This window comes from Beta vulgaris, chromosome 2 (assembly GCF_026745355.1).
Source record: "Beta vulgaris subsp. vulgaris cultivar EL10 chromosome 2, EL10.2, whole genome shotgun sequence".
Lineage (NCBI taxonomy): Eukaryota > Viridiplantae > Streptophyta > Magnoliopsida > Caryophyllales > Amaranthaceae > Beta > Beta vulgaris.
The window spans coordinates 33,816,436-33,839,115 of record NC_079203.1 but is presented as its reverse complement, the minus strand read 5'-3'; the positions used below and the strand labels follow the sequence as shown (position 1 = coordinate 33,839,115).

The following is a 22,680-nucleotide window of genomic DNA, read 5'->3' as shown; positions in this document are numbered from 1 at the left end:
ACAACCACTATCAATATACCATATATCATTTGACTCTTGGTGAGCATTTAAACATGTATAAAATAATTGATCTATAGGCTCCTTATTTTCCATAAAATTGGTCTCTTCCTTTTGCCGGAACCAACAATCTTTTTCAAAATGAGTGTGCTTTTTGTATCTTTTACACTTATACCAGCAATCTTGTGTATTATGGCCATTATTCTTACATAAATTGCAAGAGGAGCCAGATTGATTATTTTCTCGAGTTCCTTGATTTTTATAACTTCCTTTCCCCCTGCTACGGTTATATGTAGTACCCCTTTTACCGTAGCCATTTCTACTTTTATTTTCTCCATTATTAGAGAATTTTAATTTTGCTTGAAAAGCTTGTTCTAGTGGCTGCTCTATAAATCTACGCATTCTATATTTCTATCTTCATGTGCTAGAAGGGAGCCCATTAATTCAGTTAAACTTAATTTAGATAAATCTTTATTGGACACTTCTTAATATTTTCCGAACAACTTAGACATCTTCAATTTTATCTCCATTACCCGACTAAAAAACTCTTGAATTGTTTCATTTTCCGTCATTAATAAATTATCAAAGTCTCTCCATAAAGATTGGTGTTTAAAGAGTATTACCTTCTCGGAGCCCCTATATTTTGTCTCCAGGATACTCCAAGCCTCCTTGGTCGTTGTAGCAGTCATGATGGTAGGGAGAATAGTTTCATCTACTCCCCGATAGATCAAGGATAGGGCATAATTATCCCTTATCCAATTTTGTTTATATTGCTTGCGGCGTGCTTCATCCCAAGTAGCTTCTTGGATCAAATCATTTGGTTGTTCATAACCATTTTGCACTAATTCCCACAAATCTTGTGAGATAAATATGGATTTCATTTTGGATAGACCATTATTGATATTTTTCACCTTCAAATGTGGGTACCCAATTTACCTGGGGGTAGTTAATGTATTTGAGGAAGTCATTTTTTAATTTATGTGGTTTGATTTTGTTTTAAAAAAAGTTGAATATGTGGGGTTTGAAGTTGAGGGATAAATGTGTTTAAGTGTTGAAGGCTTTGGATTATAGTGGCTCTTGATACCAAATGTTGGAAACTTGAGCAGAAGTAGTAGTGAACTTTTATGTTTAAAAGATGTTTTTGATCAAGGAGTGTTGTTGTTTGATGGTAAAGGGAGAGATTGTTTGTGGGAAATGGTAGGCTTTTTCATTAACTTTGTGATGTTTTTTTCATACATCCTCAATGCTTACACCATCACCTATTTATAGGTGTAGTAGGAAAGCTTGTGCATCTTCTAGATTTTTCTAGGATTTTTACATCTAGATTTTTCTTAGGACTTTTCTAGGATTTTCCCTAGGCTAGATATTATTATACATCATTCTATAAAGATATCTAGATTTTTCTAACATAGATATTTTCATGGATATTTTCCTAGATTACTCTAGATATTATAATTACATGATCTTTCTACTATTATGGAGAATTTTCTTGATTAGTATCTAATACTGACAGCTTGTTTGGTAGAAACGATTTGGAAGGAAAAGAAAGGAAGTGGAAGGAAATTTGTTACTTTCTAATGTTTGGTTCATAAAAAAAAATAAGTGATAGGAAATGGGAGGAATTGGAAGGAAAGACTCTTTAATAAAATTTCACTTTCCTTTCCTCCCAAAAGTGGGGGAATTTGGAAGGAAAGAGAAAATTTATACCAAATATGGAAAGTTAAGGTTTTTTTTCCTTTCTCTCCCATTCTTTTCCTTTCTATTCCCTTCCTTTCCTTTACTAAAAATGAACCAAACACACTGTATACTGACTATTTTGGAGTAATGCCATGCTAAAATGTCAGACTCATGCTGAGGATAAATTAGGATCGAAATTCTTTCTCATTTGCTAAACGTCGCCCTGGAATTTCATACTAACGCCCTGTATAAATACATAGATTTGTATTTGTGTATTCTAATACTTCCACTCTCCCACTCTCCCACTCTCCCACTCTTCCACTTTCCCACTCTCCCACTCTCACTCTCCTTCAATCTCATCACTACTTTCCCACTCTCTTTCACTTTCTTGACCCTCCCTCACCGCTCACTCTCTCTCCACTCTCTTACTCCATTTCTCTCATCAACAAACATTTGCAATCAAGATCTCATACAAACGTACTCCGACGAGAAGAAGAATTCCGGCGAGGAGCAGTCGGGCTTTGAAACTTTCTCCGACGATAAGAAATTCTGGCGAGGAGCAGTCCGACTTTGCGGTAGCGGCGACCGGCACCACCACAACCACTGTACCCCGACACACCCCCCCCCCCTTGTTCTCTTCTCTGTTTTTTTCGTTTTAAAAAAAATTCAGAAAAAAAGTTGGCGCCCACCAAGGACGCCCCACCACCGGTGGAGGCGTCCTTGGCAGGCGCCTCACCATGTGGTGGAGCGTCTGCCAAGGACGCCTCCACCGGTGGTGGGGCGTCCTTGGTGGACGCCTCCTCTTTTTTTAAAAAAAAATTTCAGAAAAAAAAGGAGAAAAAATAGAGAGAAGAAGGTGGTGGTCTGTCGAGGATGAGGTGGTGGTGCTGCTGCTGGTGGTCTGTCAGGGGTAAGGTGGTGGTGGTGGTGTGGCAAGGTGGAGGGAGTGGTGAGGGAGGGTCAAAAAAATGAAGTATATAAAAATGTCAATCTCCCTCACTGCCCTGTATCTAAAAAAGAGAATGACAAGGTGGAGGAGGGGTTAAGGGGAGGAGAGAGAAAAAAATGCAAAGTATATAAATACAGTATAAAAATACTGTATTTAGGGCGTTAGTAGGAAACTCTAGGGCGTCGTTTAGCAAATCCCAATACTTTTTATAGCATCAATTTTCCTATATGTGAACATGTTCCCTAGACAGGAAATTCGATTATTTGCACTATCAAGAACATTTGCCCCCTCCATTTGATTACTTTCGGTCACTTCTCTCAAGAGTCTAACGGGGAAGCATATGGATCCAAGCATCTTTCCAGAAGTTAACACTTCATCCTTTACCAATACTCCACCTTACTCCGTTTGCTAGAAGGCCATGTGTTGCCAAAATAGATCTCTAGGCATAGTTTTTTTTTTCTTTTTTTTGAAGGAGAAATTTCAATAATTGAAAGTCAAACGACATCTACAATAGATATTAAAGAAAAATAAGATACAATCAAACAAGGTTAAATTAATTTCGCCTTCGAAAAAACTACAATGAACCAGATCGAGCAATACAGCGCAGCTCCCTTGTATTTGCTGAATCAAATAGCTATTGATGAGAAAGTCTATCAATCTAACATAGTTTGGGAAGAACATTCTTGATCGAGTCAGGTTTACCGCATCTGAGATTCCAATACCTTCATATTGAATCTCGAACTTCAACCAATGAGAACAATTTCTCATACCTAAAAACAAAAAAAAAAAACCCTACTCACAACTCCCATAGGGGAGAAGAGATCTCCAAAATAGAAACTAAAAAAATCCCATAAAGAGATACTAATTTATTCAACAAAACTAAAAACTGAAAATAAAAGGGGAAGAGGGGCTTAACATAGATGAAAACATCCATAGCAGCCCCTAACTGATGAAAAATGGACAGAGGAGGCTAAGATTTAGAGAGAGAAAAAAGAGAGGCAGGCAGGCTTTTAGTATGGTGTATAACTCTTAATTTCTCTAGGCATAGCTTAGGTTTGGCTTGATTTTCACTTTCCAGAAAGATGATCTAGGAAATTTTGCCTTTCAATTAAACTAATTGTTTCATATGCTATAATAATATTAAGCTAAGTGTTTCAGTGTAAGACGAGTACTTCGGAAGAAATAAAGTTGTGTTCAACAGTGTAAGACAAGTACTGATGCTCAACAAGTTCAACAAAAAAAAAAAAAAACAGTTCAAGAAAATTTAATTATATCGATTTGCTGAACGAAACAAACCTTCAACCTACAATCACTTCTATTTTTTAAAGTTGTTCTTGACTTGTCATATCTTATATTAGTAAAAGATATGGACAAAGTGGGACATTTAATTTGTGCACAAAGTTAAGGTAGAGCAACGGAAGAGACCGGGAGAACAAAAAGATCACCAATTTGCACGTGGAGGAAGGGGGGCTAAAATCTGGTGCTTCTGAACTCTGCTTTGTTCAATAAACGACATGCAATTGTTCAATGGTAAAAACCATAACTCTGCTGCAGAAATAAAAACTACAACGAATAATACACATTTGATCTCAAGTTCAGTTTCAGCAGTCTGAAGGAAATAAATTAAGAATACAAATGCAATCCCTACTCCTACTAAATCACAGGGTACTCGAACCACAAAGTTCTCAGCCTCATAATTCACATCAGCTCATGAATGAGCTTATTTTCACCCTCAAGTGTAAAAGGGACCTTATTCTATACCGGAAATAATAATGAAGTCATCAACATCGTAACACTACATCCAGACAAGACCTGGAAAGGAGAAAAACACACAGGCCCAAAAACGGCTGCAAAGCAAGCAAGGCTGTCTGTGCAAGTGATCTTGCTTTTCTTGTACAAGGGGAAAGCAACAATTCCAACCCGACAGGAAACGACCTGTTGCTCAACTGAAATTCAAACTTGAAATGCGAGCTAATCATCGGGTTTCATCCTCGAGATTGCGGAAAGCAGCAGTCAGATCCTCATTCAACTTCTTGAATTTGGCAACAAGAGCATCCTCTCCCTCAGCCGGATCCTCGAATTTCTGTGACCTGTATTTCATATAAAATTAGTTATGAGCTGCTCATTCAAGGGAATGTTATTTACTCAAAACTCATGATATCTAATAATTTCCCACTCACACTAAACGGTAGAAAAGATCTCCTAGCCGAAGCTTGATCAAGCTGTAGGTAATCTTCTGACCATCTGAACCAGCACCACGCTCCACAGCCTAATATCAGAACAAAGCATTATCACCATCAGAAAATATTGAAACATAAGCAACAATTTCCTTTAGTATCATTTGTACAGTAGATCCTGCCATCTGTTAGTGAGCAAGATGTACTCTGTTAAATGCCTTAGTTAGGGGGTGGCCCAAAGATGAAAACAATGCAAATTCAGCAGTACTAAGCATTGCTCATATGATATAGTCATTGCGTTAAGTGGTAGTATATAGGAAGAAACATGCAATCTTTATTATCACTTCTTATTTGAAGTTAGCTCATGCAGTAACATAGAACCTTTTGAAGTTAGCCTCCCCGTTTTATATCTCATGGCAGTCCCAACATTTTATCAAAGAGCCTTTGGACAGCATACTGATCACAGCCATTATATGTCTACTGTACGACAAAGCAGAGCAAATGAATGCAAAAGGAGTGAAAATAACCTGATTGGCCAAATTGTAGAAATGGATAATGTTGCGCATCATCCAGACTGACTTGTAGAATGGGCAAAATTTGTCATATCTGTTACCACAATGAGGCAAAAGAATTTAGGAAAAATCAACATAGATAGACTGAATTATTCGTTGCCAAACAAAAATAGACAAAGCTCGAGATATACGCAAAAAGAGGCTCAACTATGAAGAACGCTCACAATTATAAATTCAATGATGTCAATTTTGGAATTTCAATAGAAAAATTAACAATCCTAAGTGAACATCTTCCCCCAGCTTTAGTAGGAAGTTCCCTTTTCATTCATATCAGTGCTTCAAATCCTACTGACTGTCACAGAACATATTCTTTTTCAACAATCTTAAGTGAACATCTTCCCCCAGTTTCAGTAGGAAGTTGCCTTTTCATTCATATCACTGCTTCAAATCCTACCGGCTAAATATATTCTTGTTAACATGGTCCATCATTCAAATCTTTTTATTGAATATCATTTTGTTCAGTCTATTTTTGTATGAGAGCTCATCTTTACAATCTATAGATTGATCATTACAATGAAATAGGACCCCCACAAAGATCTAGAGAAACTTACGCTGTAAATGCATTTTGTGCCAGATAGTCTTCCCTCAAAAGCTTTGCAGTATCCAAAGTGATTTTATCCGTCTCAGCCAAAGCATCTTTTCCAACAAGCTGCAACCATAGAAGAATAAGTAGTCAATTGAAACAGCTATATAACACAGCATCACAGCTACAAATAGATTATTATAGACTTCAAAATGAGTAAAACGAAGGCTACCAACAGTGCTCTTTTTCACATATATATCCATATAGATGAAAAGATATTTGAAGCATGACCACTGATCACTGCTCTAGAAGCTATTTTACAATAAAAAGAACTTCCCTTAGAAATAAACAGCTTTTATGAATTTTAAAGTTAAAGCAACTGCTAAATCTCCAGAAGTACCAAGAGAGCTGAAGAACAATGCATACCTGGACAATTTCATTGAGATCATCTTCTCTTTGTAGCACCTCACGGGCCTTGGTCCTGATATCAATGAACTCGGAGTCGAATTTCTCATAAAATGATTCCAAAGCCTGCAAGCATACAAATTTTCTATTAAGCAAATGAAAACACCATTGCCCATCTGAAGTTATAATAAGGAGAGATTCATAAGGCACATAAATGACAAAGGAGTTAATTACGCACCCCTGAATACTTTGAGTAAGAAATAAGCCAGTTGACGGAGGGAAAATGTTTCCTCTGAGCCAGTTTCTTATCCAAACCCCAGAAAACCTGAAAAGCAAGAAAAAATGTCTTGAGAAATGTTATCGTGAAATTTGTCTTTTGCATCACCGGAAAGAGATCAATCCTCATATACAAATAACTAATCCCATATTTAGTGGCCACCACCACAGAGGAGCTCATTAAAAAAAACAGTATGTCACCATTAGAAAATAGCTTTTGTAAACAAAGCATGATTCAGGAGAGCAAAATTTTCCCTGGTCCAGGAGAAGCGAGTGATGAATGTGGAGAGGATACATAGAAACCTACAAATATCACAACTTCATTCACATCCTCTAATGGAAGTCCAACAAACTTAACTTAGGAAGGCTTTTTGGTGCTAATTAATATCACAACAAGTGCTGAACATAAACCTTCAACTCTCACTCTCTTGTTATGCTTCACTCTCCATGGATATATGATAAAGTATCATGCTCTCATCTCTTTCTGATGGAAGTCAAAAAGTTCAATCGGAAAAAGCAATAACTAAGCAATTATTCCGCACAAAAGAAAACTTTGTGTTCCACCTGTTCCATAATTCTCTATCAATAAGATAAAACAAATTCAAGGCAAATCAAAAACTATAAGACATCCTACCTGCACAATACTCAGTGTTGCAGATGTAACAGGATCAGAGAAATCTCCTCCAGGAGGAGAAACAGCACCAACAATTGTTACACTACCATTACGCTCTGGACCACCAAGACATTTAACTTTACCGGCACGTTCATAGAAAGAAGCTAAACGAGCAGCCAAATAAGCAGGATATCCACTGTCAGCAGGCATCTCCGCCTGTCCAGAGTGAATTCATAACAAACGTTACAGACTACCTTCAGGTGTTAACAGATATATCAATATGGGACAGGGCAGAGAACTGAAGAAGTACAGAATTGCAGCAATGTCATAAACAACTCACAAATAAGTTAATTTTACAGGAGTAACCTGGTAAATTTACTAATCAATTGAATGATTGCAATTACAACTTCAGAACATATGACATAGACATAGACCTTCAAACTAAAAATCTACAAAAGCCAAAACAGTTATAAAGACCAACATAACAAAACTGAAGTTACGCCAATGTACCCATCAAGCAAGAGATCACTTAATATGAACTATCCTCTATTGGATCGGAGATATAAAAGGAAGGAGAATTCCACTTTCATATTATTAGTTTAGACCGGTAATTTTGGAATAGTATACAACCACAAGTAATTTTCCAGTTAATACTTTACAGATTGAATAACAGATAAAAGTTGCACAAATTTATTCCCCGCTTTGTCAATCTGCTGCACTTCAACTTCATTATACTTAAAATTCATAGAAGCACTAAGGCACAACTGCACAAGTACGAGACTCCTGTAATCTGGTAAAGCACCAAATGGCACAATAGGGAACACAGGCAAAGAGATCTCAGTCCTTAAATTAAAAACCCATATTGAGCACATATTGGTCTGCAGAAGCATACAGATACCAAGTATCAATATAAACAGAATTGAAGCTATCTGGGATTACCAATCGTCCTGAAATTTCACGCAAAGCTTCTGCCCACCGAGAAGTTGAGTCTGCCATCATACTGACATTGTACCCCATATCTCTGAAATATTCAGCTATTGTGATACCTAAAATTTTGTAAAAGATGGAAATTATCAATCACTAGCAAGAAGGGAATTATTTGTAAAAGAGAAACTGCCCTTAATATCAGGTATTAATAATCACAATAGAGACACACTTACAAGCATGAGCAGGAAAATTTTATAACATAAAAGAGACAGTATTTTACTTAATTCTCAGCAACCATCAGAAAGAATTCAAAAAGTACCTGTGTAAATGGACGCCTCACGTGCAGCCACAGGCATGTTAGAAGTATTTGCAACAAGTGTAGTACGTTTCATAACGGATTCTTCACGTCCATCAGGCAATGTCATGGTTAGTTGAGGAAAATCCATGAGCACCTAAATTGGAGAATTTATAATTACAACTTTAACAGGGATGACACAATACTAAAACGTAACTCCCACCATCTGAAAAACATACCTCAGCCATCTCATTTCCTCTTTCTCCACAACCAACATAAACCACAGCATCAGAGTTAGAGTACTGCAGCGCGGCAAAAGGGATTTAATGAACGTTAGGCTTCCATGGAAAATATACAATGCCTACATCATGACATTGCTCTGAAAAATTAAAACATAAGATTACCTTAGAAAGTGCTTGACTAATGACAGTTTTTCCACAGCCAAAAGCCCCAGGAATGGCACAAGTTCCACCAAGAACTGAGGGAAAAAGAGCATCAAGAACACGCTGTGCAAAAGAAGTCATGTCAGCAACACCTTCAATCAATCAGAAACCAAACAAGGAAAACAGGAGCATTTGAATAGGAAACATAAATGACAATATGAAGCAATTTCATAGTACAAACCTGCCCAGTCAGTAGAGGGGTGTCAGCTGCAAGTTTAGATGCAACAGGTCTTGGTGTACGGACGGGCCAAGTCTGCAAACGAAAGTCAGTTTAAATTAGGATTTCAATTAATAACCAGAAACCAAGAACCCAGTAAGGCAATTTTAGAACAAGAGCCTGGAGAACTCAACCAAAAGCAGAATTTCCTATAATCACCTGAAGCATGGTAAACTTCTTCACCACACCTTGAAACTCAAGTTCCAGAACAGTGTCCTGCATACATAAACATGTAAATTATATAACTGGAGCTGCCTATAAGCTTTGGGCTAGGTTTGATATCAGAAAACATGAGATAGGTGATGAAGATCCATGAACCAACCTGAATAGTGTAGTTCCCTGCAGGTGCGATGTACGTAATCTTGCCCATGGCATCAGGTGGCAGAGCGACATGATGTTGCATCAAACTGTTCTCATCTACGATCTGCAACCACAAGTTCCAGTTATAGAGTTAAAAACACCCAACATATAGAATTGATGAGGTCAAGAAACACCAAGCAGGAGCTAGTTTAAATAGCATAAAACTTACAGCATATAAGTCTCCACCAGTCAACAGATCCCCTACGCCTGCAACAAACACCAAATTTCATTTAAGCTTTATAGAAAAAAAAAACAACTTTCAGAACAAACAACATATGAAAATGAATGAACTGGCAAGTATACTACAAAGATATATACCTAGTTTCTTAGGCTGGAAGTCCCACTGCGTGTCTTTATCCAAGGGAGGCACAGAAACACCACGAGGTATGTAAACATCACCCGACCTTTTAGCAATAGTTTTCAACGGTCTCTGCATAGAGTCATTCAAGAAAATCAGATATAGACTAAAGTGCAAACAGGTATAACTTTACAAGTGACACACATTTAATGTTAGTTTAGAAGGCAGCACACAACTTCATACCTGGATACCATCAAATATATTCCCCAAAATTCCAGGTCCAAGCTCAACTGACAATGGCTGGAAAAAAGAAAATACACAACAAGTCAGAAGCCAGTAATTATTGCAGCATTTTGCACGGCAAACAAAGCATCAAATACACCAAATCACATGATTACCTTGTGAGTCCGAAGAACAGGATCATTGACCGTCAAACCACCAGTTTCTTCATAAACTGAAATTTAGCCAACCACAATTGTCAAGAAAGCTTCATCCATTCAAGGGTAGAGCACAAAAAAGTGACAAGGTCATATTGTTTTCATTAAATTTGTGTTAAACTCAACTCATTTTCTTCAATTAAACTTGTTTTGACTATAATACATTCAACTTATTTTGTTGACTGAAACTTAATTAATTGAACTTTTTCTCATTTACAATTACTCTGTAAATATAAACGAACATGGCTACAACACATTGTAAAGGCTAAATAAGAGATTATAATGACATAAGATAATGACACAAAATAGACTAGAATTTCTAATACCTTGGATGGTGGCAGAATCTCCTTCTAACCGAATAATTTCTCCAATAAGATTGTCATGTCCAACACGTACCAATTCATACATAGCAGCACCATTCATTCCATCAGCAACCACCACAGGTCCTGACACCTGGAAATGATTGATTTAGAATGTAAGAAATCAAAGCACCTCAACATAAACGGATACACACATTTTCATAGTTATTAAGTTCAGAAAGTATGATGCCTCTATTCTTATTTAGCATTATCAGATCTTCACAAAACCAATCAAAGGCATCAGTCATCCACATTAGCGATCATATATTAACATGATTAATCTGCATCATTAATTTGATCCAGACATAATTGGTAAATCAGACCTAGCATTTACATCAAAATTATAAACATAGCAATAAGCACTGCGTCCACCCAGGACATTACTATATCTGAAATGTGTCGTTCCTAGAAAAGATTCAATTTTTTTAAAAAAAGTCCACTTTTTAGTTGCCCTAACTCACAAAACAAAATCTGAATATTCCGTAACTTTTTGTATCACATTTGAGGTCAAAATACGATTATTAATGTAAGATCGCACTACTCAGGAAACTCAAAAATCGCAGCAATCCTGTAATGTATAAAGCCAAAACGATCGGAACATCAAGAAATAATAACATTCAACTAAAATTCCAAACAACAAAAAAAGTCAAATTAACATCCAAAAACCAGAAACCAGATTACAACAAATCAACAACCAAACAAGCGCATACAACTAATCTAAAACAGCAGAATTGAGAGCAAAAACAGCGAATAAACGAAGCAATTAAGCTGAAAGAAACTGATCAAAATCAGATCAACTTGAATTAAAAAAAAAGATCAAAGAAGTGAAATTGTACCTTACGAATGTATCCATACTCGCTCTCTTTCTCAGAGTCCTCAAATGTGGTCATACGATCTCCATAAACGGCCGGCATATTGTGAAGCGGAGGTTGAAATTGAGAGATCTGAGGAAATTTAGGGTTCGTGAAATTGAGATCGCAGAGATTGAGGAGAGAGAGAGAGATTTGGCAGTTCTGAGATATATCTGAGAAACAGAAAAGAGAGAGAGATTTAGAGGGTGTCTTCTTCTATTGAGTGATGAGATGAAGGGGAAGGGAGGGGTGGGGTGATACGACAAAAGATGTGGTGGAAGTGACAGGCCAATCAGCAAAAGGATTATTTAAATCTGATTGAGATTTGCAGGGTTAAGTTTTGCTATGTTTCGTCTGTGATTTTGCCACGTTCGTAATTCGTTCTTATTAGATGTTGCCAATTTCTTCTCTATGAATTATGATTACTCTATCTCCAACTTTTTTTTAAGAATGTAGTGAGAGGTTTAACTAAATTAAAAATATGGTTAATGTAAATATAGTGATTGGTTAAACAACGTTTCCTTGTAGTTTTTAACAATTGAGTTTGTGTTGGACAAAAGTTGATAAAAGATATGTTTTTGAGATAGGGATATTACTAGGATAGCTTTTGGGAGTAGATACACTATATTTGTTGGAGATTTATATTGTACCTTCACCTTTTTCAAAAGCTATGCAGCTTCTATGTGGTTCGATAACTGTTTTGGTGATGATTTTTTGGCCGTTATCTGTAAGTTGATAAGTAACTTTATAGAAGTTTTTTATGTATAATGTCTTATTGTAGGATTTGGAAGAAACTTAATTTACTGCACACTTCTTGAATATTTAAGAATAAAAGATTTAGTTAATGTAACCAGTATTAAACCAAGGAAATTAGTTTATGACATGTTAAGCATAAGTGACGAAATACATTAACTAAGATATGAAAGTATGGTCATCATTTGCTTATGAAACCACAATGGTACTACGTAGAATTTCAAGAAAGTTGAGGAATTGAGGGTACAATGTAATTATCTAACAAACACATGGGGTCAATATAAAGAATCCCTTCATCTATATTTGTATCTTTTTTTTACAAAGGGGGGAAAAACAGGCACAAAGAGAAAGAAAACAACTCAAGTAGTAAACAACAAGTTTGAGCACATAGCTTAGCCACATTTTGTGCCTTTTGAACTTTTTGACAATTTACTTTAACAAGAAAACACCAGCGAAGATCACCTGTCAGACTCATAATCTGGCATACAGTCCGGTAGATAGAGCGAGGCACCGTCGAAATAGAACGAAGAGAAGGAATGAGATTTGAGTAGTCTGTTTGAATAGTAACCCGCTGGAAATTTTGATGTCGAATCCAGAGCAGAGAATTCGGGAGAGCTTGGGCTTTGGCATGAAGAGCTGAGGTAGCAAGTCCATAAAAACCACCTCTTTGTAGGGAATTATTATTCGGATCATCAAGAACCTAAGCAAAGCCTGCTATTTTTGTAGTTTTATCCCAAGCATCATTAATCTAAAAAGTATAACTCTAGTGGAAAAAACGTCAAGGGTTGTGGTCAAAATAACCCTAAGAGCTGCGCTTTTGGCTCGCAGTCCTTGGCAAAAAGGAAGGCTGCGGTTTTTTACCGCAATCCTTCACAACAAAGGGTTGTGGTTTTCGGCCCGAACCGCAACCCTTCTTTGTAAAAAGGGTTGTGGTTTGGGCATAAACCGCAACCCACCCCCTGCCAGCCCTCTCCCACCCTCGCCAGCCTCCCCCACCCCTGCCAGCCCTCCCCCACTCTCTGCTCACCCTGCCAGCCCCCCCAATCCTAGCCCATAACCCACTGTCACGACACTGCATTCCACAGTGGCAGTCCCCCCCCCCCTCCAGCCTAACACCTCCCTTCCACACACAAAAAAAGAATTGCAATATATCACAATTTTTTTCAACATAATTAACTCTAAATATGTTAATAATTTAAAAAGTGTACATAGAATTTACAAAATACCAACATATTAGCTAAAAAAATATATAACAAAGGAAAATACTAACTAGGTCTAGCTAATTAATTATATCACAAAATCCTCCCAAAATGTATATCATAAGCAATCATCACAAAGGTATATTGCCAGCTTATCCCGAACTTCATGTAATCCTTTCATGGTGAAGGCATTCAAACTTGGCGTGTTATTCATATAAGCCTTGCCAAACAACCATGAAATAAAACACATAATATAAGAATTCAATCATTTACCGTAATTAATTGTTCTAAAAATTACATATATCTTCCGGAAATTCAATCAACAACAAATACAAGCCTAAAAATATACAAACTAGTTATATAATACCTCATATTATCATGTTCAAAAAGAAATTGGACTTAAATCACACAAAACTTAAGAATTTGACGCGAAACGGCCAAATAGGCCTAAAATGACCTTTTCGTTCTCCAAATTCAACCAACAACAAATGCAAGCCTAAAAATCTACACATTAGTTACATTGTACCTCATATAATCATGTTCCAAAAGAATTTGGAATTAAATGACTCGAGAAGTATGATATTGATCAGAAAAGGCGAATCTGTGCTACTTTGGTTTCTAAACCAACTAACTATTACCCATTGATCTAATCTAAACTAACATATATTAATTAATTACATACCTTCTAAAGATCATCGAGGTTAGTGCAATGCTTGTCGAAATTGAACATGTACCTCAGCATGTGATAGTCACATGCAACTCCATTATCTTGTTGCGGACACTAAAATTCACCAAACACATGCATCCAGTGACATTCATGTTACATGTGAAGTATATGGCGAAACGTGTTACTTTATAAGGACAATTAATTTAGTCTACCTTGACTGATATCCACACAGGAGCTTTTGATACTTTTAAGTCCTCCTCCACTATTCTGCTTCATCACGCTACATCAATACATTATTCTAACATGTATTGTTTATATATATATATATATATATATATATATATATATATATATATATATATATATAGTCGTAAAATTAATAAGTATGTATATGTTTAGTTTCGGTTAGACTACCTATTTAACAATTATTTGATTAGTAAGGACTGTGGTGGTTGTCGACGCAAAGAATCAAAGTGGTAGACTTGGTTACTTGACAAACATATATCGCAATCAGTGTCCAATGAAATCTACAACAACAAGGAAATATAGTTATTAATCATAGAACAACTAATAGGTGAATTTAACTATTGAATAATAAAAGTAAAGCAGGTTTAACAAGCATAGTTTTCAATATACGGGACAAGGATGATATAATGATTTCCTAAAGGAGATGATGCTTTGAAACTCATATTGAGATACTCTTTCACTTCGACTTTGTTTTTTAAGCAATTGTCATCTTATATTATGTTTGGACATAACCATCCAAACATTGACTTAGTTGATGTTCCAAGCAATTCATCGGATAATAACCTGAGAAATCATATTGACTAAAACTAAACTTACTTATTATGGAAGTTGAATTGCTTACTGAGTAAGCATTTGTGTGTGTGTGTGTGCGCGTGCGTGCGTGCGTGTGTCTATATATACACTTATGTATTACCTCATGAAAGTTTGTGTCATGGAAACATTCAACTCTACCCCACATAAGAATTCTTTAATATCGGGCTTAAAAATCCATGTTGATGACTCCTCAAGGTAGTTGAATTGCGCCCCCAAATGAACCTCGATCGTACTACCATCGGGTAAATCGCTAACACACTCATGTAACCAAAAGCATGGAGCACTAAGGCCTCGCATCACCTTTGGCTCAAGAATAAGTGGATTCTTTGCCATAGAAACATTTTCATTCAACATATTTGGTTCAACTTCATCATGTAAACTTGCCTTCTTATCAGGTGAACCGCCCTTCTTTACCTTCCTGTCATGTGAACCGGCCTTCCCCAAAACCTAGTAACTAATTGAAAGTAAAGATATTATTAACTATCATGGGAAATAGAAAAGAAAACATGCATATATATGTATGTTAATCATTGTACCTCATCTGAAAATCGCACCCATTCACGCGACCATAGAACATAACTGCCAATGGCATCACTCAGTGAATGTAGACTAATTTTGGCTTCGGTAGCAGAAGACTTAATTCCTCGAAACCATACAATCGTTAGGACACATGAGTTTCTTAGCATAATAGTACGACTTCGGTTGTTCATATCCATCAGGGAGCATATCAGCTAAAACTTCCAACAACGATGTGAAACTAGAGTCCGCCTAACCAGCTTTTCACTTAATGTTAAAGAGTGTTATCACGGCGGAAAGTTTGGTGTACTTTGTACAACCAGGATACAATGGCTTTTCAGCAGCCTCAGACATAGACTCAAAAATACGAGGTCATTTACAAGACTGATTTTCAACCTCGTGTATTATCTCCTCTACTCGATCCCTATTATCATCCGCGTACTTGTCATCCCCAACCTCATCAACGAACTCTAAATCCTTCTTTTCTTCACATACGTTGTTCATTACTCTAGAGCTTCCTATATACTTCCCCTCCTCACCATGACAAACCCATATGTGGTATTGAGGCCTAAACCCACGGCGAAAGACATGCTCCCTAAGCAAATGTATACGACTAATCTTGCTCAAATTTCCACAATCGACACAAGGACAATAAAAGTCGACTGCTCCACAGGATGCTTGATATTATAATGCGGATTCACATAAATCCGAGACCCCATTCACAAACTCAATCGATTCAAGACTACCATACATCCAAGTAAGATTCATCTCACTCAAGAAGACCTCTAATTAAACACAACCAAAAGTTATAATGTATCAATCATTATTTAAGTACATATACATGCAAGAAAGTCACATATTCAAATCACATACACATGCAAGCTAAAATAGTGGCATGTTCAAATGTTTGCATGCAGCCGAAGGTCCTTATCACTCCAACCTAACCCATCCTTGGACATCTAATCTCACTAGTGAATATATGCCAACTTTTCAATTCTAAGAAAAATCCGGCAGCATTTTCCTACAGTTCTCCAAGTGCATAATGTAGATAATTGTTTATCTATATATGTACCTAGAGAACAATGTAGAGAAACGATAAGCCAATACTTTCTTCAGAATTGAAAAGAAGACACACATTCACCACCTAAGTGAGATAGAACGTCTAAGAACAGTCTCAAATCAGGTACTATTCGAGACTTACTCCTAATGAGTAAGTCTTGAACAGTTATTTAGGTATATGATGATGATTCAAACAACTTGTAGATTTCATAGCTAAATTACATTATTTTTATACAATCTCATATCAAGAAATATACATACATTATCATATATTACTCAAATTGGAACACATGACAATTTTTCCTCATCAACATCCAACAGAAAACAAGGAAATTAGGCTAATTACCTCTCAACACCAAAGAGGAGCCATTATGAGAAGAGATATAATTTATTTGCCTTCCTTAGCTTCTTTTTCCTACAATTAACAAATCATACATGCCACATTAATCACATAATTCAACTAAAAAAAGCAAAACTAACTACAAACCTAGATTAATTCACAATAAACTACACAAAACTCACTATAAGAAGAAATAGGGCAGTGGTGGTGGTGGTCCTGGAGGTTGCTAGTGGTGATGCGGTGCTCCGATGGTGGTTGTCGGTGGGGATGCTCCACAAACAACAATCCCCTAAACCCACTAAAAATCGGCAAAAAAATCAATTAATAGAATTACAAATTATTAATGCAAGATCACACAACCGCTACCCTCCCCTACCCCCTACGAGCCATCCCCCACCTCCCGCCCACCCTCCCCAGCCCTCTCCCACCCCTTGCCCAGCATCCCCATCCTTCTCCCACCCCCTAACAGCCTTCCCCCACCCCTCCACAGCCTCCCCACCCCCTGCCAGTCCTCCCCCACTTCACACACACACCCTCCCCACCCCCTGTCAACCCTCCCCAACCTAGGGATGTTCATAAAAAATCGAAACCGAAAGATCGTACCGAGTTATCGGTCTAAATGGGTGGTTAACGTAACAATAAAAAAAGTTTTAACGGTTTAAAGTACGGTTACGACTATGATTTTTGAGTGAACGGTTAACCGAAATACCAAAGAATTATATTTCTCTATTTAATTATTGTGAAATATTTTCAAACAATTACATTAATTCTAATATTTGTTCCTAAGTTACAACAATTAGGGAAAATATGTAATTAATTGGAAACTCTAGTACTAATATATATACTATAATTAGGAAATGAAGTGAATTATTAGTGTTAGTTATATTTTTCATTGAATTTATTATCCACTCTATAATACATTTTATATTAGAGTATATATAATATTAAAATATGTGCACAAAAAAATTGAAAATATATAGTACATTAAGTAAAACCAATAGTATAAAATTAAAAGTTAATGGTTAACCAAAAAAACGGTTAACTGTTTAAGCGGTAACCAGTCTAAACGGTTACGGTTCGCAAAAAGAGCGAACCGAAACTTACGGTTAGCAAACCGAAATGTTGTTTCGGGATGGTTAACCACCCATAAACACCCCTACCCCACCCTCCTCAGCCCTCTCCCACCCCCTGCTCAGGCTCCCTAGCCCTCCCCCACTTGAAATTTCCCCTTCTTCAGCAACCCACTAAAACAAAGTACAAACACAGTTTTAAGTTCACACACTCCACCACAATTCAAAGCTGGTTATGGTGAAATTCAACATACTAAATCAATAAAACAGCAAAAAAAACCCAAACTTTCAAAGCTATTAAACTTTCATCAATCAAACAAAAACATCACCATAAATTAATCTCTCCAAAAACTACAAACAACGAAATAATAAAAAGATTGATGAACTACACTCATTGTTTCAGCTAATACCAGCACATTTTATAGTAAAATATAAAAGTTGTTTGAAAATGCAATGAAATTAAACAACGAACAAAGCAAATTAATTAGAAAAAATAAAAAAATTATGCAATGAAAAGTTATAGAGAAATGAAAAAGAGGAGAGAGTGAGAGAGGGGAACCACCGGAAGAGGAGAGAGAAAGAAAAGAAGACGAAGGAGGAGAGAATGGCGTGGTGATGGTGCGTGAATATGCAGTGGTGCTGCGTGGTGATGGATTACCCTAAACCCACTAAAACCAACCCACTCGAAGAGAAGAGAATATAGGAGAAGAGAGGTGATGGTGCGGTGCTCCAAAGTTAGGGCTCCGATGACGGGGCGGTGCTCTAGCGTTAGGGCTAGCTGTGCGAGTGAGTGACAGGGAGGGGTTTTGTTTTCGTTCGAGTTAGAGTGAGAGCGAATGAAATTCGTGTGCTGAGTGAGTGGGGGAATGAAATTGTGGGCGCTGAATTGGGAGGCATTTAGTAAAGTAAGAGTTGCGGTTTTCGGGATAATCGTAATCCTTCATACACGAAGGGATGTAGTTTTAGGCTAACCGCAGCACCGCAACCCCTGCGTTTTTTTCCACTAATATAGTCATAATACCTAACTTTTGAAATACCAATATGAATTCCTATGAAACCTAGAGGGTGGCTTAAACTACTCTCTGGAGGATGGATAAAAAAAATGAAGTGCATGTAGGAAAGAGAAAGTGCTTAATTGTTGTTGTTTTTGCTGAATAGAACAATGTGTTGCACAATAGTTGTGACATGAGTATGACTTCCATGAAAGAAATGATCATGTGGACCCAGATGCTCCAAAGATTCCATATAAAATTTTGAATACGAAGATTATGTATTCCATCCTCACTTTTGAAAAGTAGGATATAATTGATAATCCACTCTGAACAAGAAAGGCTATCATCTTGTAGTGAATGAGTATGCAAGGATCTATGAGCGAGTGCACAAGAGTGGAACAAATGCTCAGCCGATTCAATATCTTGAGTGTAGATATCACAAAAAGGGGAAATATGAATGATGTAGTTGGTGTTTTTTTTTTTGGAAATCTATCATATATAAGCTTCTATACTAAGTGTTGCATATGTTGATTTAGATGTGAAGTTTTCCTGAATGATTATGCTTCCAAACCATAAAATCCTCATCAACACTTCAAGGCAATTCCATGGCCAAAATATTTTTAGCATCATCAGGCAAGAAAAAGCTTCTAACAAGATTAATTTTCCAGGTATGAGTGTGAATGCCGATAAAATCACTTACTTTGGAAATCTGGATTTGGTGTAAAGTAACATTGTCCTTGGCAGTAGGGACTTTGCCATTAATCCAATTTTTAGACAAAGAAGAAACTCTTTGGCCATTTCCAATCTTCCATGCTAAATTTTGAAAAATGGTTTTCTCTACCAATTGAATGCCATGGAAACCCCAAGATCTAAGAGAACCAGATTTATGAACAAACTTCTAGAAGCCTAGAGGATTAGGTTTAATGGATGAAAAAACTCTACTAATGAGAGCTTTATGGTTAGAGTATATGTGCCATGCTTTTTTCATAAGTAAAAACTTATTGTCTACAACAATAAACCTAATTCCCAAGCCTCTCATTCCCTTAGGGAGGTCAGTTATACTTTTTCTAATCCGGTGAATACATTTTCCTTCTTTAGAGGCCCAAAGAAAGGAGTGAATAAGTGAGTCCAACCTATTAGTGATTTGAGTGGAGATCTTAAAAGAAGAATAATACTACCTCCGTATTTTTTTAGCTGCACCGTTTGATTTTCTGACACGCACATGAATGGACGCATGTAGCCTAAAAGATCATCCGCTTAAGTTACTACTGGACTACATTGGAGAAAGACTGTTACCTTCGAGGATTTAGTATCACTTTTTGAAATTCTTGCCTCTTCCTCATCAATAGCCAAAAACACATCTTCAAATGGTTCAAGAGTTGGGGTGAAGTTAAGTAGCTTAACTATTGACTTCACCTCATCACTTCCACAATCATCAATCAGTGCAAGAGTAAGAGGATCATCATACATGAATTGAGGATCATCATAATCAATGGTTTCAACTTTAAAACAATCATTTGTAATGGGGGGACACATCATGATTTGTGAGAAGTTGAATCTTAGCTTTAGTGAAACAAAAGGCTTTAGGATCTTACCTATGATATTCAGGTGAGATTTATTGGCTCATATAATCATGAAGGTATTGGACAAACCCGTAATCTCATAAGCGGTTAATATAATAAAACAAGAAGAAAAAACAATTAGTTTGCATATACTTAAGAAAATAATAAAGTTGAAAAAAAGTTTAATTATTTTATTGTGAAAGTAGATTTTATAGAAAAAACATGCGGTATCTTTAGATTATAGACACATTATGTAGATTGATGTGTGCATGTGTTATTTCATCATATTCAGAAAAGGTGTGGGTATAGTTGTGTAGCGGAGAAATGATACAAATAAATTACGAGACCGTATAAATTAAATAGGTGTTGCTATTAATATGGGACAACTAATGTACGCAGTTTTTAAATTAATATGGGACAGAAGGAATATGAAGATGTCAGACACCTAACTAATTAGGTGATTAGTCAAATTTAAGCATGTATATGAGACCTTGAATATGTATTGGCAAAATTAAAATTATTTGTCCAACCTACACGGGTATAAATTTAAATTTGATTTTAATAAATTACATGGAAAAAATTAAATAACATAAACAATAGAACTTAGAAAATTGCTTGTTAGATTAAATCACAATATAACGATAAAATTTATATCCATATTTATTTGAAGATTATGTTACTCAATTTTTTCTCTTTTTTAGTTTTTACGTATCAATTATGAAGTTATTTTATTAACTCCTAAAATACAGTATAAATTTGTACCAATTTAAAAGTTTATGACTTGGTACTCAAAAAATTGATATGAAATCCTTATAAAACAATTGAATATAAAATAAGATGCAAATATATAGTCTATTTAATTGGATGATTCAATATTTTGATTTTTTCACCTAAATTGATAACGTATGTTATCTTTCATTTTATTAGATCATATTATGTTAATTATACTATCGTGTCACTATTTCATTAATTTCTACAACATGCATGATTATAGCAAAAACAATGTACACTATATAAAAATGCATTCAATAATGTGGGAATATGAATACTAATAAAAAAAAATGCAAAATATGTAGAACAAACTTCATGTTTTTTCCCTTCAAAAAAAAACTTCATGTTTTTTTTAAAATTTTTTTTAAGGGCAGCAAACTTCACGCATAAATTGCATCAAAATGTTGACATTATTGAACATGTTACAAATTTGCACTAAAACCTAGTATAAATGCTGATAGGAAATTAAACGCAAGATCAAATGCAAGATCCAGAACCCTAAAATCAATTAATTGAAAACCCCAAAACCCTAAACTCATTTTCTCTCTCTAGTTTATTTCTCCCAAAACCCTAACCTCATTTTTTCCTTATTCTTTCTCTCTCCAGTTTATTACCCCCAAGACCCTAACCTTATTTTCTCTTTCCAGTTTATTTCCCCAAACCCCTAACCTCATTTTCTCTTTCCTTTCCCTGCCTTCGGCGGCGATATTCCCAAAGTCGTGAGATTTGCTATTTTATTTTCTTTTTCTTTTATTCTTGTTTTGTGCCTAGCCCTAGGCATCCCCGTTATTTAAAATTGAAGTGTAACGATTTTTGTGAGTTATTCTATGTTGTGGCTAATGCTCAATTTTGGTGAAATTATTTTCACGGTTTAATTTTATTTATCATATAATGATGGGGGGATAGATCATGATATATTGTATTTCAATTGGCGAAAAAAGTTTTCACGATGTTGTTATTCCATTTGTCATTCGAAATCAAATGCTAATTTCTTCTTGTGTGTGTTTTTTAAAGTGTAATATTATTATATTATTATAATCGTTAAATATTATTAAACTTTTTTAACTTCTTTTTTTCATAGCTGGATGTCCACATGTTGGAACTGCTTATACCCTTGAATTTTGCATGAAAATGAAATGGGTGCAAGAAGAAGGATGGTCCAAAAAGTGTCACAAAAAAATTGTCGTAGTGGAAATTGTTAAGAATTGTCTACCTCCTCGCTCTTTAGGTTGCGTGCTGAAATATATCGCCAAACTAGGGGTGTCTTCGACATAGGGCCATAAGGTATATTTATACAATTTATGCGAATAATAAATTTTTAGTATTAAATTTACTAATATTAATATGTTATTATTGAAATAGGTGTTCAAGTTAGCAAGTTACAAACTCTATGAAATGTTACTCCATGTTATCTCAAAAAGACCGATTATTGTTGGTTGTTTCGAGGCCAAAATGGATTTCAGGCCATCTACAGATAAAACGTTGGTAGGATTATAAATACTAGTATTGATAAAGCCGTAATATTAGTTGTTTAG

General features: G+C 35.9%; 1 protein-coding gene across 1 annotated transcript; it reads right to left on the bottom strand.

Annotated features, from left to right (window-relative positions):
- Positions 1 to 4,187: 4,187 nt before the first annotated feature.
- On the bottom strand, positions 4,188 to 11,532 carry LOC104906090 (V-type proton ATPase catalytic subunit A). Its single transcript, NM_001303073.1, is given in 20 exon segments — positions 4,188 to 4,713; positions 4,804 to 4,892; positions 5,328 to 5,406; positions 5,924 to 6,021; positions 6,322 to 6,426; positions 6,539 to 6,625; positions 7,211 to 7,405; positions 8,129 to 8,235; positions 8,436 to 8,568; positions 8,651 to 8,713; positions 8,816 to 8,917; positions 9,036 to 9,107; positions 9,231 to 9,287; positions 9,394 to 9,495; positions 9,601 to 9,638; positions 9,750 to 9,861; positions 9,973 to 10,029; positions 10,128 to 10,183; positions 10,493 to 10,619; positions 11,362 to 11,532. Coding segments are annotated over 20 exon segments (1,872 nt in total). The 5' UTR covers positions 11,440 to 11,532; the 3' UTR covers positions 4,188 to 4,598.
- Positions 11,533 to 22,680: the final 11,148 nt, after the last annotated feature.